The sequence below is a fragment of the Ovis canadensis genome, chromosome 13 (genome assembly GCF_042477335.2).
Source record: "Ovis canadensis isolate MfBH-ARS-UI-01 breed Bighorn chromosome 13, ARS-UI_OviCan_v2, whole genome shotgun sequence".
NCBI lineage: Eukaryota > Metazoa > Chordata > Mammalia > Artiodactyla > Bovidae > Ovis > Ovis canadensis.
In genome coordinates, this window is record NC_091257.1 from 68,962,955 (window position 1) to 68,980,409 (window position 17,455).

Here is a 17,455-nt window from a genome sequence, read left to right on the forward strand (position 1 = left end):
CTGGCTTGGGGAGCGGGCCCCAGGGCTGCCCCAGACCTCAAGTTCTGAGGCCCCCATGGAGCCAGAGGACTGAGGGAGCCTGCCCTCCACTGGGTTCTGGCCAGGGCCCTGCCTCCTCCTGCCCCCAGCCCCTGCAGGACAAGGGGTCCTGGTCTTGTACTTAACTTTCCTCGTGTCCAGGCTCAGCCACATTTAGGAGAGGGCAGAGCTGGACCTGCAGCTCCTGGCCCTGCTAGACAGGCCCTTGGTGGCCAACTGGCCTGGACCTAGGGCTCTGGGTCTTACAAGGTGTCAGCAGCCTCTACAACCACTACCCCTGCCACCCCCGCACCCTGCATGTTTGTACCACGGCAGGGGCAGTGGGTGGCAGGGAGGAGACTGGTGTGCGGGGGTGGCTGTAGGAAGCAGTGAGGAGCTAGTGCTGGCCACAGGGGCCCCACTTGCAGGGGAGACACCGGTGCCTCAGAGAGCCGGCCACACTGCTCAGGGCCAGAAACCACGTCCGGCCCTGCCTTCACTGTTTTTGGGCAAGGGCACCCATCAGGGTGCAGACCCGCCTGGCTCACAAACCTGAGGCGGATTCCCAGCTGCAGCAGGTGGGCTGTCAGAAGCCCCCACACAGACGTTCCCTCCACCTCACGGCCTGGTCTCACTCTTTCCTGCCCTCCTGGGTCTCTCTTGGTTCTCCACCCCCCTCACAAAGGCCATGTCATGGAAAAGCTAGTTGTGGGGCGGGGACAGGAAGTCTGGGTGGGGGCCAAGCGAAGGGCAGCAGATAAAGGCGGGAGTTTGGTCCAGAGGTGGTCAGGTGCAGGGTCAGAGGAGCGACACAGCCCTGAGGTCGGCAGAAGGGACCTCTCCCCCACAACCTGGTGAGTGGACAACTCCCCGCTCCAGCCCCGTCTCCAGGGCCAAATTTGTTCATTCATTCATCCTGTGCTCTAGTGCCTGGAGCCTGCAGCAGGCCTGGCCCTGCTCAAGTGCTGACAGGCAAGGAGGCAGAGATCCCCTTCTATCTGGCCAGCTCTTCCCAGATGAGAAATGAGGCAGACAGTTGACGAGCTGGGCAGGAACTAGGTCATCCCAGGAGGGGTCCCCCGGGTCCAGCTAGAGGCTAACCAGCTCCCAGAGAAGATATCAAAGCCACACCTGCTCATGCGTGTGCAAAGAGCACATGGCCGCAGACACACACGTGTGTGATACAGCTCAGGGCTCTCACCCCAACTCGGTCACCAGCCTGTGGGTGGGACAGCTTCCTCCCACTTCTCCAGAGTCAGTGGTGGCCTAGGACCAAGCCCTACCCCCTCAGGCTGAGGGTCCCTCACCAGAGACATCTCCCGGAGACAAGGTCACAGCTTAGGGGGGTTCTTGGGCCACATCCTGGTAGGCCCCTGAGGGGTGGCAGAAGTGGTCACATTCCAAACAGCCCTGATGAGTGGGTCTTTGGGGTGCCACTGGGAGAAAGGGGCGATTCCTCTAGCCTCAGGGAGCCTCCCAGTCCCAGAAACAGCACCAGAGTTCAAGGTCCAGGACGAGCCACTGGGGGCTTCCAGCATGGGGAGAAGCTGGGTGGTGCTGTTGGGGCCAGAGAAGCCCATCCCCAGGCAAACCGCTCGGGCTGCATGCCAGCTGGGACTGATGAGTGGCCCCTTGTGTTGCTCTCTGGGCACCTGGGCTGCTGTGGGCCCAGCAGAGGCCAGGGGGTGGGGGAACGAACCTGAGGAGTAGCTGAGGGTGGGCCTGCAACCTGGAGAGACCCTCAGAGCCTGGGCCAGGACAGACCCCGAGCCCCTCCCTCACTTGTCCAGAGGCTCCTGGGACACAGGGTGAGGAACCCCAAAGAGAAATGAGCCTGCAGAAGCCCCGTCAACCGCCTGGGCAGTGCCTTCAGGACTGTCCAACCTGAGAATGGTGAGCATCCAGGGACAATCTCAGGTTCGTCAGCCCGCAAGGTGCCGTTCCCTCCCCAGCAGCAGCGAGGGCCACATGGACTCCAGCTGAAGGGTGTGTACAGTCTGGGGAAAGGACTCCACCCATCAGAGTGTCTCAGTTCTCTGTTGGGACACCAGGAGTCAAGAAGAAACTGCCAGATGCCAGTGTCCTGGGTTTGGCTTGATACAGCCCGAAGTGCTCCAGGGTGAGTCCCAGGAAGGGTCGTTTGTACATGTTTCAGGGCTGAGCCCCTGTACGAAGCAGCCAGAGACGCTGCACGACAGGCTGCACGGTGCTGGGAGACTTCCAGATCCTCCAAGGTCAAGCTGAGAGCTGGGGCGGGGGGCAGGAAGGGAGGGGCCGTGGATTCACTTCTGAAGGAACAGGGCAGCGGGCAGCAGGTTGGTTTTAGCTGTGCTTATAAGGGTGAGAAAAGGGCAACTAGCAACGGGGTTCTTGGGGACCCAGGTGTGTGACCCCGAGGAGGGCCCTGGTTGGGAGCCCTGGAGAACAGAGCGAGGATACATCTGCTGGGGCGGCGGATAGGTGGGTGGGCCTAGTTCCCTGGCGACGCCCTGGGCGCGGGTGCTCACCAGCTGGCTTCCAACTGGGGGCGGAGAACAGCCCCGGCGTCACGTGTCTGGGGGTGGGACCGGCGCTGGCTTGGACCCGCCCCAACCGCCACCACGCCCCCTAGTCCCAGCGCGAGCCGAGTTATCTCGGCCCGGGCCTGTTGGGGGCCGCACTCCCGGACGGAAAGAGCAGACAGGACTGGAAGGAGCCGCGGTCCAGGGCGCCGCGGGTGCTGCCTCAGGGCCCCCCGAAGTTCTGGGGAGCCTGAGAAGGGGGCCTCCCTGAGACCGAGGAAGCCCAGTCCTCAGGACTTGGAGAGGATGGGTAACCGGTCGCGCCAGGGACAGGGGTTACCGCATAGCGATGGGATCTTCCCGCCGGGACGGGCCGCGCGGAGTCCTCGGGGCCCCGAGCCCGACCGACACCGAAGACGCTACTCCAAGAGGGCAGGTGACGGCGGGCGCGTCCGGCCCCCCGCGCCCACTTGGCCCGCGCTCCTCTCCGGGCCGCGTCTTATCAAGTTGTTGCTGGGTTTCCTTGAACCAGGAGAACTCCCGGGACCGCTGGCCCGTCGCGGGGCCTTAGTCTGCGGCTGCCGCTTGGGTTCCTGGAATAAAGCGCTTCACGCGGTGACGTAGAAGGCAACGTAGGCGGGGGAGGGGGCAAGCTGCCTCGGAGCCAGCGCAGGGGAGCCCACTCGCCGCGGCCCCGCGCACAACCTACCTGGACGCAGATTACCTGCGCCAGGTCTGCCGGGACGGGGTGGGGAGACGTAAACCGCTGCCACCGCCCACATCCCCATGGCAGACCCGCCAGTCCTCGTGGCCACGCCCCACACGCCGAACACGTGCTGGGCGGGGCTGCCTCTAGGTACTTCCCGGGTGTGTGGGAGGTAGGACAGGGAAGGGAGGCGGGAGGTGTAACTAAGACATTACCCACACGCTGCGACCACGACTTCTGCTAAGAGCCCAGTGTCCTAAGACTGGGCACAGGAGAGCAAAGGGCACTAGGGGGACCTCATCCATGCCCAGGGCCCTCAGTCCTCCTAAACAAGGGCCAGGAGGGGGGGAGGTCCCGTTGCCCACCACTCCGAATGCCCATCATTAAACATTGGTTTCGTGTTGTCGCGACTTATTTCTCAGTATCTCAGGTAGAAAATACTGAAAATGAGGAAAAACGTCTGAGGATGCTATGGCTGGCAGGGAGATAGGAAGGGGCCTTCCTCTCTGTGAATGTGCAGGGCATTTGGGGCCACCAATCACGGGGAGGTTTCCAGACCCTGCCCAGTGGTAGTCCCTGGCCAGGGTAGCAGCTCTGCTTCATCAGCCAGGAAATAAAACCACCCGTGTCCTCTAGTGACAAGACCACCAACCACTTGTGGTTAATTCATGATATATGCTGTACAGAAATTAAAATAATCAACTAGATGTAGCCACATGGATTAAAAGAAAAAATCTACATTGAATGAACACTCACAGTGATTTAGTGCTGTACAATTTATGTAAATCTTAGAAATCAGTGGTACATTTTAGATGATGCTGATACTGGTGGTTGTTCAGTACGTAGCTAAGTCACGTCTGACTCTGCAACCACATGAACTGCAGCACACCAGGCTGCTCTGTCCATCAGTCTCCCTGAGTTTGTTCAAACTCATGTCTATTGAGTCAGTGATGCCATCCAACCATCTCATCCTCTGTCACTCCCTTCTCCTCTTGCCCTGTTTCCCCCAGCATCAGGGCCTTTTCCAGTGAGTCAGCTCTTTATATCAGGTGGCCAAAGTGTTGGAACTTCAGCTACCCTGATACTGGTAGGCAGGGTTTAAAACCATAAACAGAAGCGGACTGAAGTGCCTAGTGGCCACCTCTGGACCCCCGGGAGAGAAGTACAAAGGGGTCTTTATTATGTTTTCCCTTTTATTTTTGGCTGTTCTGGATCTCCCTTGCTTTGCACAGGCTCTCTCTAGTTGTGGTGGGTGGGGGCTGCTCTTTATTGAGGTACATGGGCTTCTCATGTGGAGCACAGGCTCCAGGCGCACAGATTTCAGTAGTTGCAGCACTCAGGCTCAGTGGTTTCAGTGTGCAGGCTCCAGGGTGTGAGGGCTTCAGGGGTGCTGGCACACAGGCTCAGTGGTTTTGGTGTGCAGGCTCCAGGGTGTGAGGGCTTCAGGAGTGCTGGCACACAGGCTCAGTGGTTTCGGTGTGCAGGCTCCAGGGTGTGAGGGCTTCAGGAGTGCTGGCACACAGGCTCAGCAGCTCCATGGCATGTTAAAATCTCCCTGGACCAGGGATTGAACCCATGTCCTCTACATTGGCAGGTGGATTCTTATCCACTGTGCCACCAAGGAAAGCCTCTTTTTGACCAAAAAAAAAGTACACTGGCCTACCAGGGAAGTCCCTGTCATATCTTTTTGTGGAAAATCTAATCTAAATTACTTCATGTTTGTTATGCCCAAATAGTGCTTCAAGGTGTTTATTTTTATGCTTTAATTTTTTTCAAATCATTTCTGCCTTGCTCTTCACTAAGACCAAAGACACAGAAGGAAGATCAGCACCCCACCTGAGGAGGACAGCCAAGAGGGGCCAGTACCCCCTGGGACGTGGAAAGTGACACCTGCAGCCGAAGACTGGTGTTTCTGGAGGCAGCTGCTCCCTACCGTGCTATGGGGCCAGGGAGCCAGACCACAGGCCATGTGGGTTAGGGTGGCCGCTGCCACCTAATGCCAGGGTCCCCAGGGTCTGAGCCATCCTGATATAAGAAGGCACACATGGTGGACGTGAACACCGAGACATGCACACCACGGGGCAGAGATGGAGCCTCCTGCAAGAGCCCAAGACTGGATGCTTGTCTTGGGGGTGAGGAGACAGGTACAAAGGCAGCTGCCTGTACTGTGTCCAGGGGTGCCCGGTGGGGCACAGGATGTCACCTGCCCCTCTCCCTGCCATCAACGTCAGGAGGGCCAAGGTCAGCTGCCCCCAGAGTGTAAGACTCCCCCCAAAATAGGATTATGCAGGGATCATTAAATAAGACATAAACCTGGTCTGCAGTGAAAACATTTATTTTTTACAAGTAATCTTTATTATAGGTCAACATTCAGACATAGAGACCATCACCATGGGAAACTTACATGACCCACCAGCCCAGCCCCAGGTGTGTGCACGGGCTCAGGACAGAGGTCGGACCCCAGCAGCAGGACAAACCAGCACACGGACAACCATGGTCCATGCACCTGCATTTAGCTTCTAACCACAATGTATACAGGTTTCAGTGTAAACTGCTTCTTTTGCCCACCTGAAACACCATCCCATCTCCAAGGAGATAAAACCGACCAGAAGTTGCTGCGCACATGACCCAGGCCCAGCCCCTTCCTCCAGGTGAGGTAGGAGAATAAATGTCCAAGCTGGAGCCTATCTATCTCCTACCTCACAGGGACCCTCTGGGTGGATCTGGGGTCAGGACAGACACCCCTTCGAACGCAGCTTGTCACTGGTTGTATCTGATGCCTAGAAAATGGGTTTTAATGTTTCAAAGGAGGGAGGGGTTTCTAGCCACATCTGAGTGTCATGAGACACTCACCTCAGGGGGTCAGGTGAGTCCCCACAGATGGGGAGGCAGCCCTGCCCCCCACCCTCAGAGGCTGACACCTGGCCTGCCACCCACACCTATCCCAGGACACAGCAGGGTCGGGGTTTCCTTCTGTGCACAGCAGACCAGCTTGCCCAGACCCCTGCTCCTGCCCACTGATCAAGAAACCAGAGGCAGTTTTGGAGCCAACGTTTATTGTACTGTTGCTTCGCTCTGGACGGCAGCAGTCACGCTGCTGGGTGATATATACATATACACATATGTACACACACTGCCCACACCTACAGCAGAGACGACGCCAACCGTGCTTGAAAGGACAGTAAAAATATAGCTTTTGCCAATTCCACAGGAGAAGGAGTCACAACCAAAAGAGCAGAACAGGAGTCCTGTGTCACATGGGTTCACAGCTCAGAACACTGGGAAAGGAATGAGATCAGTCACTTTTCACGCCCCTTCACCACACCCCACAAGCAAGCTATGTCCCTGGCGGGGCTTGCTGAGAGCCAGGGAAGGGCGGACAGGGCCCCCAGGCCCTGGGCACCCACCCACCCACTGGAGGTCTCACACCAGGTGCCAGGGAGGCTGCCCATCTCCCCTGGAACAGGTCCTCCGCCCCACCTGGAGCAGAAGCGCCATGTCCATGTTCCCTAATGGGTTCCTCGTGGTGCTGGCTGCTCGACTGATCAGAGAAGCAGAAGGCTCACGCACGAGCGGTAACGTCTGAAGCAGTTTGAAAACAGAATAACGCCCAAGGAAGACAGGAGACCACGTCACCAAGCAGAAACAGAAATCTACAAGCCACCAGCCTCTGACCACCCCTCAGCCACTCCCATGCCCCTGCAGCACCGCAGGGCACCCCAGCACTAGCCACAGCACTTCTTTCCCGCCACAGCAGGCAGAGGCTCATCCCCTCTGAACACACGAACAGGGGATGCTCCAGACACAACACCCTGCTTACCAGGAAAACACGGGCCACAGGAAACAGGGAAACACAGCCAGGGGCCTAGGTCTGCAGTCAGGGGGAGTGCCTGAAGGTGCCAAGAAGACTTTTTCTACTTCCAGATCAACAAAGTGGACAGGCAGGAGGGTCTGAGTGAGGGTCAGGTGAAAGGGTGTGGTCTAGACCCAGCAGACGCTGGCTCCTTGGGGACCTGGGCCTCATGCAATCGTTACTATCACCAGGAGAATTGTTGTCATTTTCGTCATGATTTACTAGATTCTCGCAATTCTGTGGGAGACTGGGTTCAACAAACTTGCAGACCTGACCCTTTTCCACAGCACCCTGGTCTCCAGGGGATCGTCACGTTTCTAGCAGATGAGCAGCAAGATTCCGGAACTAAGACACACCTGGCAAGGGACTCACCATGACGTGTCGGGGGGTGGGTCCTGGAGTTTTCCACCCACAAAGCAACACCACACCCACTGCAGAAGGGTGGCTGCCTGCCTTCTGGAGTCCAAGCTTTGAACTTGTTTTTTGGCCATTCTGGGGCAAAACAACTCATTTCCTAAGCTACTTCCACAAACAGGATGGCTGACTAGGGCCTCCTCTCAGGCTGAATTCTTGATGTCTGCCTGGGGCTGGCACCAAAGACCAGCCTCCTCCCTGGTCCAGGACAGATCAAATAACCGATTCCTTGTTCTTTTAAGAGGTCTGATTTTTGCAGGTTATTTCTAATTTAATACCAGTGCATTTATCTCACCTCTCACTGGATGTCTTCATGATCATTTTCACAGGCAAAAACCCCAAATAAAACAATACCATTAAGTGCCTCTAGACCTGGTGACTGCAGAGCACAGCACAGCGAGTGAGCTGGGGCCATGGGTGGGCAGGTGGGGTGGGGGACAGTGGCTCTGGGAGGGTGTCCTGGTGCGTCTGACCTCCTCACGCGCAGCCCCTGCCCACAACCTCCCCCACTGGACACTGAGGAGGAATCCAGTGGTCACTAGGTTCATTCTGCAGAAATCAGGCAGGCCTGCTTGGGCCACACAGGTATTGAGGTGCAAGTCTGGCACAGGTGCAGCACAAACATGTCTCCAAGTCCTCACAGTGGTGGACTACCCCCAGGGCTAGATGCAGACAAGACAGACTGGCTTCCGACAGTCCACAGGTGGTGGTACTGAGACAGAGGTGAGAGAGCTTTTGTGGTCTGGCTGCAGGTGAATGAGCCAAGGGCACCAAGGTCTCCTGGGGACTGACCCTTTCCCCGGAGTGTGCCTTTGGTCCAGCTGGTCCTTCCTCCATGAGCGCGACGTCTCTAACTGCCCAAACCATTCACAATGGCCAAAGGGAGCAGGTGGAGGAAAGTGGGTTGGAGGTGGGGTGGGGGCGGGAAGCAGGAGGGGTATGCAGCCCACTCGCCACCGGCAGCCTGGATTCAGCCCCTCAGACCACCACTAATTGGGCCACTGATACCATCTGTGGTTCTTGGAGGTCCAAGAAAGGATTACAAAGAGGCCAGGTGGGCCTGAAGGAATGTGGAGGGCAGTGCAGGGAAGGGGAGCATGGAGGCTGCAGGGACAACCCAGCCGGGGAGGGAGCACACTCGAGCACAGGGGCCTCAGGTCAGATACGGGAATACCTGCCATGAGGCGAAGCAGATGAGGTGAGCATGAGTACCCCAGGGCAACACCCTGGGACCAGGAGCCAGGCCCAGCTCCTTCCTGTCAAGTGAGTCCAGAGGCCCTGCCTGTGGCCGCAAGGTAGGCAGACAGGGCAGGGAGCAGACCCCACAGCTTCCATCAGGCAGCAACTGCCTCAGGCCCCCATGAAACAGGAAACAGAGTGCCCATCCCGCCTGAGCCCACCTGGCGGTGAGGGACCGCACGGGCCACCCACCCGCCACGCCAACCTGCCTGAGAGTCCTGAAGCAGCCCCAAGTCCGGTGAATACAGTCTGGCTGCAACACGCCCACAACACAGACAGACATGGACATAACCCATACATGCTATTAAAAAAGGAAACAACAGAAGATGAAGAAGACCGTAGCTAAACTGCTTTAAATACTGCATGCTACGCACTTCATGTGTTGGGGGTGGATGGGCGGGCACAGAGGCGGGTCGGCGGGGCCCTCCTGGGGCCAGGGCGGCTCCCACGCCATCTCTGTGACTACAGTTCATGATTCTAAGGTTGAGTGGCTGGGTGCTGACTGATCCTGGACTTAGTTGAACCCGTCGGTGTGGTAGCTGGGGTGGGAGTCAGCCGTGAGCTGGGTGGTCTCCGTGGCAGACGCCGGCTGGATGACGATTGGCGTGTCTGCGGCCTCTGCAAGCAAGTGACACGCATGGAGTGAGGTCAGGCCGGTGAGATTCACGGCCCCCGACACTGTGTGACACACTCGGCCGCCTGGTGGCTCGACTGGGGTCAGAGGTCGTAGAACAAGCACTCGGAAGGGTGAGGCTGCCTGGACCTCTGCCCCACATGGCCTTCGTCCATGGCCTCGGCCCTCGGCCCTCCCCACCTACTCGGCCGCCACGGTCCGCAGCGGGGACAGCCCTCCGAGCCTGCGTTACCTCCAGCGTCCACGTTCACACCTCAACCGTCCCGCTGCCACCACAAACACTCCCGCACAGTGTCAGTGCCCTCCTGTTTGACGAGACAGGGCGACACGTTCAGGGCCCACTCCGGCCCCGCCCGTCACGCACTGCCCAGGCGGTGGGCGCACTCACCCCTCTCGTCGGACTGCAGCTGCGCCTCCAGGTCCTCGGGGGACACATAGAACTCGGTCTCTTCCCCCTCTGGCGCCTTGGGCTTGCACTTGCCACAGCAGCAGTTGAAGCAGCAGCAGAGGCAGCAGCAGCAGTAGCAGCAGGTGAGGAGCCCGCAGAAGATGAACAGGGCCTGGGGGGAGGGGGATAGGGCTGTGTGAGGAAGCCGGGGCCTGGCCCTCACCCCCACCCACCCCAGCTTATAGAGGGGTCCTCAACCAACAGTGGATTCTTTCCCAGATCAAGATGAATAAAGAACATTAAGACAGGAAGACAGGAAAGGCAGAAAGAAAGACCAGCTGCATAAGGAAGAGTGAATTCTGAACGGGGGGAGGAAGGAAGGGGGACTGGCTTCCAACAGCACAGTGCCCGGCAGTGAGCCATGCTCTTGGGCCTTACATGGCAGATGCTTTGAATAAATTCAGGAAACCAAGTAATGTTAACATATAAAAACAATACTATCTTTTCAAGTTTCTCAGGTCAGACATTTCAAACCCATCTTCTCAATCACAAAAACAAGTCTCTCCACACTGTGATGACAAGTGTGTTTCCTGTTTCTATCACAGCGACTCATAAAAGAAAATGCTATGGATGCCACCCCTCAGCATAGGCGTCGCTCTATGCATCCAGGTCAACTGCAGGCAGGCCACCAGGCCAGCGAAAGCTGCTGGGACTGGACCTTTGCCTGTATCCACAGGGATGAGGAGCCTGCCACATGCCCAGACCCACCCGCTAGGATGCGAGTGTGGGAGCTGCAGCCTCACCTTGGCCCACCAGCTGGAGAGCACAAAGTAGGTGTTCACGTTCTCCTCCCCGAACTGCTCGGCCACGTAGAGCCCCAGTGAGCCGTACTTGTCGTAGATGTTTCTTTTCGTGGCGTCCGTCAAGATGGCGTGGGCGTTGTTGATCTCCTTAAACTTGTCCGCAGCCTCCGGGTTATCAGGGTTCTTGTCAGGGTGGTATTTCAAGGCCAGCTTCCTGCAAACCCAAACCATCTGCTGGTCGTGCATTTTGTATTCACCCACTGGACAGAGGGCTAGCAGAGACACATTTACCCTTCACCAGCTCCCTTTCTAACTTTCCACAGAACTCAAGAACACCAAGGTCAACAGAAATTTCTGCAATTGTCCAGAGTCATCCACAGAGGAGCAGGTGCCCTGTGGGAGCTGACCTGCAAGCAGCTAGCCTGGGCGGGCCGGCTCTGATGTCCCCCAGGAACTGCCAACCCCGCTGCTGCCCTCTAGTGTCCCGGATGTTCATTGAACATTTGTCAAATAGAGGCAAGGGCAGGGACTGGGCAGCAAAGGCTTTTTAAATGTGTCTGATAAGGAGATAAGGGAGACCTTAAAGCACTGTGTCAGGTGGTTGCAACAATGACAGTGTCTTAGAGACACTGCATGGGGTGGGGGTGGGGCAAGCTCAGAGAGAAGGCCACCCCATGGTGTGGAGACTAACCCACAGTCACAGCTCAGCACACTCAGACCTGTCCCCAAGGCCTCTGCTCCAGGGCAGGGAGTTCAAGGAGCTGTTTAGTTTTTTTGTTTGTTTTTTAATTTATTTATGTAAGGGGTTGTGTTTTTTTGTTGTTTTTTAATTTATTTATACAAGGGGCTGTTTTCTGTTGCCCATAAAGCATTAACATAACAATCATGAGATGCAATAGAACTGCTACTGTGACCCTGCAAGTAGGCCAGGGAAACAGGGAGATATAAGACAGCCACGCAGGAGCTGCTGGGGTAGAGGCTTCTTACCGGTAGGACTTCTTAATGTCATCTGAGGTTGCGTTCTTGTCCAGCCCCAGTACATGGTACAGGGACTCCCCAGAGGTAGAGAGTGAACGCTGTCTCTGGTCTGCCATGGCACGCTAGTCTACAAGGAGAACACAGAGAAAATATCAGAAAGTACAGATTAAAATTCCCAGCGCAGAGCAGACAGACTTGATTCTATTTGAGGCAAAAAATCACAGCACTTCGTGGGGGTCACAACATATACAAATATGACACATTCATCTACAGCAGATAGGAGTGAGGAGTGGTCCCACGTTAAGGAAAGGGGCAGTTTCTGACTGCTACAATATGTCACCCTAAGTAGGCTATAAAAATTTAAGTGTGTTTACCACAATCCCTTGAGCAACCTCTAAGTAAAAACATAAGGGGGCCTAGCTAGAAAGCTGAAAGAAAAATGAGAAGGAAACTCTACAGATAAAAAACTCCAGTGAAACGAAGACACTGTCAAATGGACAAAAATGCAAGTGACACACTGTAAAAACAGGGTCTCAAAATATATAAAATAAGTTTTGACAAATAAGGGGAGAAGCAGACAATTTCAGTCACAAAAATCTTAACACCCCTCCCTCAGAAACTGACAGAACAGAAACACACACAAAGTTAGGAAAAATGCCAACAATCTGAAGAATACTCTCAACCAACATTACCCAATTACCTGTATGACACCCACATCCACAGAACTTACACGTTCACATGATGGGCCTTAAAACAAGCTTCCAAAATCTAAACAGACAGAGGGTTTCCCTGGTGGCTCAGCAGTAAAGAATCGGCCTGCTCATGTAGGGGACATGGTTCAATCTCTGGTCCAGGAGGATTTCACATGCTGTGGAGCAACTAAGCCTATGCGCCACAACGGCTGAGCTGCAGCTTAGAGCTTGCGCTCTGCTACAAGAGAAGCCACTGCAATAAGAAGCCTGTGCACCGCAACTAGAGAGTAGCCTGTGTGCAGCAATGAAGACCCACACAGCCAAAATTAAAAAAAAAAAAAATTAAATGGACTAAAATCGTATACAGTATGTCCCCAACACGAACAGATTAGAGACCTAAAATGAAAGTATCTAGGAAAAACTCAGTGTTTACTATTAAAACAATATACTTCGAAATAACATGCAGTTCAAAGAAAACAGGACAGACATTATTTCTAAATTCATTACTAATGTAATAATCTGTGTGTGATTATAAGCTACTACTTAAAAATAAGTTGACATATCACAGTTGCCAAAACTCAGAAGCAACCAGGATGTCCTTCAGCAGATGATGGATAATAAACTGTGGTACATCCAGACAGTGGAGTATTACTTAGCACTGACTGAAATGAGCTACCAAACCATGAAAAGACATGGAGGAGCCTAAATGCATTTAACTCAGTGAAAGAAGCCAAACAGAAAGAGCTATACACACACTGTAGGATTCTACCACTCTAACACTCTGGAGAAGACAAACCTATGAAGACAGTAGAAAGACCAGTGTTTGCCAGGGGCTGGGGGCAGGGAGGATGAACAGGCAGAGCACAGAGGGTTTTTACCACAGTGAAACTATTCTGATACCACAATGCTACATACACATCATCATACATTTGTCAGAATCGGAAGAATATGCAACACCAAGAGTGAGCCCTGATGTAAACTGTGGACTTGAGTTAATCTGTATCAATGTTAGATCATCACTCTAAACAATGTACCACTCAATGCCAAAAAATTGGGACTGGGGGCAGGGGCAGAAGTACAAGGCAACTCTCTGAACAGTGTACTCAATTTTTGTGTAAACCTAAAACTGCCCCAAACAGTTCTACTATCCTCAGAGACTGAAATTACAGCAAGCTATGACCACCTGACCTGCCTCTTGAGAAACCTACATGCAGGTCAGGAAGCAAGTTAGAACTGGACATGGAACAACAGACTGGTTCCAAATAGGAAAAGGATTATGTCAAGGCTGTATATTGTCACTCTGTTTATTTAACTTCTATGCAGAGTACATCATGAGAAACGCTGGGCTGGAAGAAGCACAAGCTAGAATCAAGGTTGCCGGGAGAAATATCAATAACCTCAGATATGCAGATGACACCATCCTTATGGCAGAAAGTGAAGAGGAACTAAAAAGCCTCTTGATGAAAGTGAAAGAGGAGAGTGAAAAAGTTGGCTTAAAGCTCAACATTCAGAAAACGAAGATCACGGCATCTGGCCCCATCACTTCATGGGAAATAGATGGGGAAACAGTGGAAACAGTGTCAAGACTTTACTTTTTTGGGCTCCAAAATCACTGCAGATGGTGACTGCAGCCATGAAATTCAAAGACGCTTACTCCTTGGAGGAAAAGTTATGACCAACCTAGATAGCCTATTTAAAAACAGAGACATTACTTTGCCAACAAAGGTCCATCTAGTCAAGGCTATGATTTTTCCAGTGGTCATGTATGGATGTGAGAGTTGGACTGTGAAGAAAGCTGAGTGCCGAAGAATTGATGCTTTTGAACTGTGGTGTTGGAGAAGACTCTTGAGAGTCCCTTGGACTGCAAAGAGATCCAACCAGTCCATTCTGAAGGAGATCAGCCCTGGGATTTCTCTGGAGGGAATGATGCTGAAGATGAAACTCCAGTACTTTGGCCACCTCATCCGAAGAGTTGACTCATTGGAAAAGACTCTGATGCTGGAAGGAATTGGGGGCAGGAGGAGAAGGGAACGACAGAGGATGAGATGGCTGGATGGCATCACTGACTCAATGGACGTGAGCCTGAGTGAACTCCGGGAGTTGGTGATGGACAGGGAGGCCTGGCGTGCTGCGATTCATGGAGTCGCAAAAAGTCGGACATGACTGAGCGACTGAACTGATGATCACAAGGTCATCAGAAATCACCATCCAAGCAGGGAAGCTGTCAACAAAGCAGAGGGCACAACTGCGCCTGTAACAGCCAGAGAACAGAGGAGGCATGATTCAAGGCGCATCGGAAGAGAACCAGCATATGGAAAACAGAAAATGAGAAGCTCCATCTAGTGGCAAAGAATCTAAAGGCAAAGAACACAGCCAACTGAGAAAGAAATAGTCAACCAAAAACAAAATTAGTGCTGACAGAAAACACAAGTGTGCAAATTGCACCCTGCCGAGCAGAGCAGCAAGGTCAAACATCCATGTCCTGGGCACTGAGAACTTCCCCAAACAAAACATGCTTCCAGCTCTAAGGAGAAAGGAGTTTCGTCCTAGGAGTCCATCATCAACAAGGTGTAAGTCAGAAAAATGTTTAAATGCAGGAGTTTGGGAAAAGCACAGCATGCATACCCTGAACAAACCAATGATCTGGACAGCATTTCAGCAAAATGAGGAAGGAAATCAAGAAACAGGAAAAGGAAAACGTGGTAAGAAGAGTGGCGGCAGCCGCTTCAGAGGAGGGTCACTTCTGAGGCTGAAAACTCCCTCCAGACTGGGTTCCTCAGGGGCCGGGCTCCCCCAGGCACGATGACAACTGTCACAGGCACAGACAGAAGCACAGAGAGGTGCAGTCAGGATCCAAGCGAAACCAAAGGGCACAAAGAACGCTGTGACGTTGGTGTGTCACTGTCGAGCCTCACTGCCATCCCAGAGCTGATGGGCTCTGGAACCAAGGTAAGCCCAGTTCTAATAGCTTCCAGCTGTGGGCGTGGCCAGGTCACTGCAGCAGTCGGCATTTACCTCCTCATCTGGATTAGAAACAAGGACATACCTCCCCACTACCAGGGCAGGGCCTGCAGGGAGCTCAGGACCCTCAATGATGTTAATGACAGCATATTCTCGTCAAGTCTCCAATACTAAGAATTTACAGCAGAAGTAACATGACTGTGTCAAGTTTACTTACTACTTGCTAAATAATTTTTTTGGTCTTGAGAACTGTTTAGAAAATACAACTTTGACAAATTACTTTTACAAATTAAAAAAGTATCAGCTACTCAGTTCCTACTGAATAACCCACCCACAGAAAAATATCAATAACTAATACTTTCGTATCTGCTCCACAGAAGTTAACTACATCATCAACTGTTGTTGTTCAGTCATTAAATCATGTCCAACTCTGTGGCCCCATGGACTGCAGCACACCAGGCTTCCCTGTCCTTCACCATCTCCTGGAGTTTGCTAAAACTCATATTCATTGTATTGGTGATGCCATCCGACCATCTCATCTTCAGTTGCCCCCTTCTCCTCCTGCCCTTGATCTTTCCCAGCATCAGGGTCTTTTCCAATGATTTGGCTGTTCACATCAGATGGCCAAAGTATTGGAGCTTCAGTTTCAGCATCAGTCTTCCCAATGAATATTCAGGGTTGATTTCCTTTAGGATTGACTGGTTTAATATCCCGGCTGTCCAAGGGACTCTCAAAAGTCTTCTTCAGCACCACAATTAGAAAGCATCAATTTTTCAGTGCTCAGCCTTCTTTATGGTCCAATTCTCATATCCATAATGACTACTAGAAAAACCATAGCTTTGACTAGACAGACCTTTGTTGGCAAAGTGATGTCTCTGCTTTTGAATATGCCATCTAGGTTTGTCACAGCTTTTCTTCCAAGCAAGCATCTTTTAATTTCATGGTTGCAGTCACCATTCACGGTGATTTTGGAGCCCAAGAAAATAGTCTGTCACTGTTTTCATTTTTTTTCCCATTTATCTGCCATGAAGTGGTGGGACCGGATGCCATGATAGTTTTTTGAGTGTTGAGTTTTAAGAAGTGCCAGCGACTTAATGTGACTGACGAGAACTCTCTGTGAAACTTTAGAATCTAAGTCAAGACTCCCCAGCACCACTTATGCCTGAGACCTCCATGCTCCTGCACCAAGTGGCAGAATTTCCTGGTCTACGACAAAACCAGCCCGAGGAAACACAAGACACAAGCGGATTAGTTAGGGTAAGCCAGTCTCTGTGGTTCATCACCTGCCTCTTCACACATACAGAGAGACCGCTGACTATTAAAACCTTAGAATTAGATTTCTTAACTTCAATGAACTGCCAGCAACTATATCCAAATTTTAAAGGCCAATATTTAATAGTAAATACACCTCTTGAAACCCAGCCAAATAAATAAATAAAAATATTATTAAAAAAAAACCACATCTCTTCAAACCCAGGGATTAAAAACCAGGTTCCACGTTTTGAGTCCCTGGTACCCACAGCTTCCCCTCCCCAACCGGGAGCTGGAGCCTCTGTGACGCTCAGCACCAGAGTGTGGTGGGGCAGGACAGGACCTTCGGAGTAGACACTGGCACCACCAGGCAGGTTCTCCCCACAGAAAAGCAGCTCATGCTCACACAGATCAAGACTGTTGGGAACCAAGAGCTTCCAAAAAGCCGAGTTGGTGATAAAATCCAGCCAGTCAAGACGGGAAGCCAGGGTGACAGGTCTGCAGGCAAGTGACAAATGCACAGAAATGCAAGAAGCCAACTGAGGAGCAGTAACAGGCCTACTGTGAACCTCCTGGACTGCATGGTGGGTGAGGATACAGTGTGGCAGCCCCATGGCTGCCTCTGGGTAAAGGTGATGGAGCAGCAATTTCATTGGTATCACCTCCATCTATCTCGTTTGCCAAATTCAAGGAAAACTGGAACAAACACTTCTACTTAAAAGACGATGTGAATATCTTCAGAATGTGTCTGGTGATTTGGTTGTTTCTGAGAAGCACCAGGGAGTAGAGGTTAAAATATTTCTTCCTGGACTTTCCCAGGGGGTACAGTGTATGGGAATCCACCTGTCAATGCAGGGGACACAGGTTCCCTGATCCGGGAAGATTCCACACATTGTGGAGCAGCTAAACCGGTGAGCCGCAACTACTGAGCCCTCACTCTAGAGACCAAGAGCCACAACTACTAAAGCCCGTGTGTCTAGAGCCTATGCTCTGATAAGAAGAGTAGCCCTTGCGCAC

At 52.9% G+C, this 17,455-nt stretch overlaps 1 protein-coding gene and 1 long non-coding RNA gene across 5 annotated transcripts in view; one reads left to right on the forward strand and one right to left on the reverse strand.

The window, feature by feature from the left end:
- Nucleotides 1-783: 783 nt before the first annotated feature.
- LOC138417048 (uncharacterized) lies at nucleotides 784-5,542 on the forward strand. The gene is made up of 2 exons (XR_011247960.1): nucleotides 784-872; nucleotides 5,029-5,542. It is a non-coding gene; the product is annotated as an uncharacterized lncRNA (long non-coding RNA).
- Nucleotides 5,543-5,544: 2 nt separating this feature from the next.
- The window catches only part of DNAJC5 (DnaJ heat shock protein family (Hsp40) member C5), a 29,686-nt gene continuing 17,775 nt past the window's right edge, over nucleotides 5,545-17,455 (reverse strand). Inside the window, exons 2-7 of one of the 4 annotated variants that reach the window (XR_011247959.1) lie at nucleotides 11,544-11,661; nucleotides 10,557-10,770; nucleotides 9,754-9,925; nucleotides 9,598-9,670; nucleotides 6,706-9,349; nucleotides 5,545-6,503 (exon numbers count right to left, since the gene is read on the reverse strand). Coding sequence is in view for 1 of the 4 variants with exons in the window: in XM_069546690.1 (XP_069402791.1) it covers nucleotides 9,246-9,349; nucleotides 9,754-9,925; nucleotides 10,557-10,770; nucleotides 11,544-11,650 (597 nt within the window). In the remaining 3 variants the exon portion in view is untranslated. Of the gene's footprint in view, nucleotides 9,350-9,597; nucleotides 9,671-9,753; nucleotides 9,926-10,556; nucleotides 10,771-11,543; nucleotides 11,662-17,455 lie in introns of all 4 variants that reach the window. The other 3 variants (XR_011247957.1, XR_011247958.1, XM_069546690.1) reach the window with 3 other exon arrangements.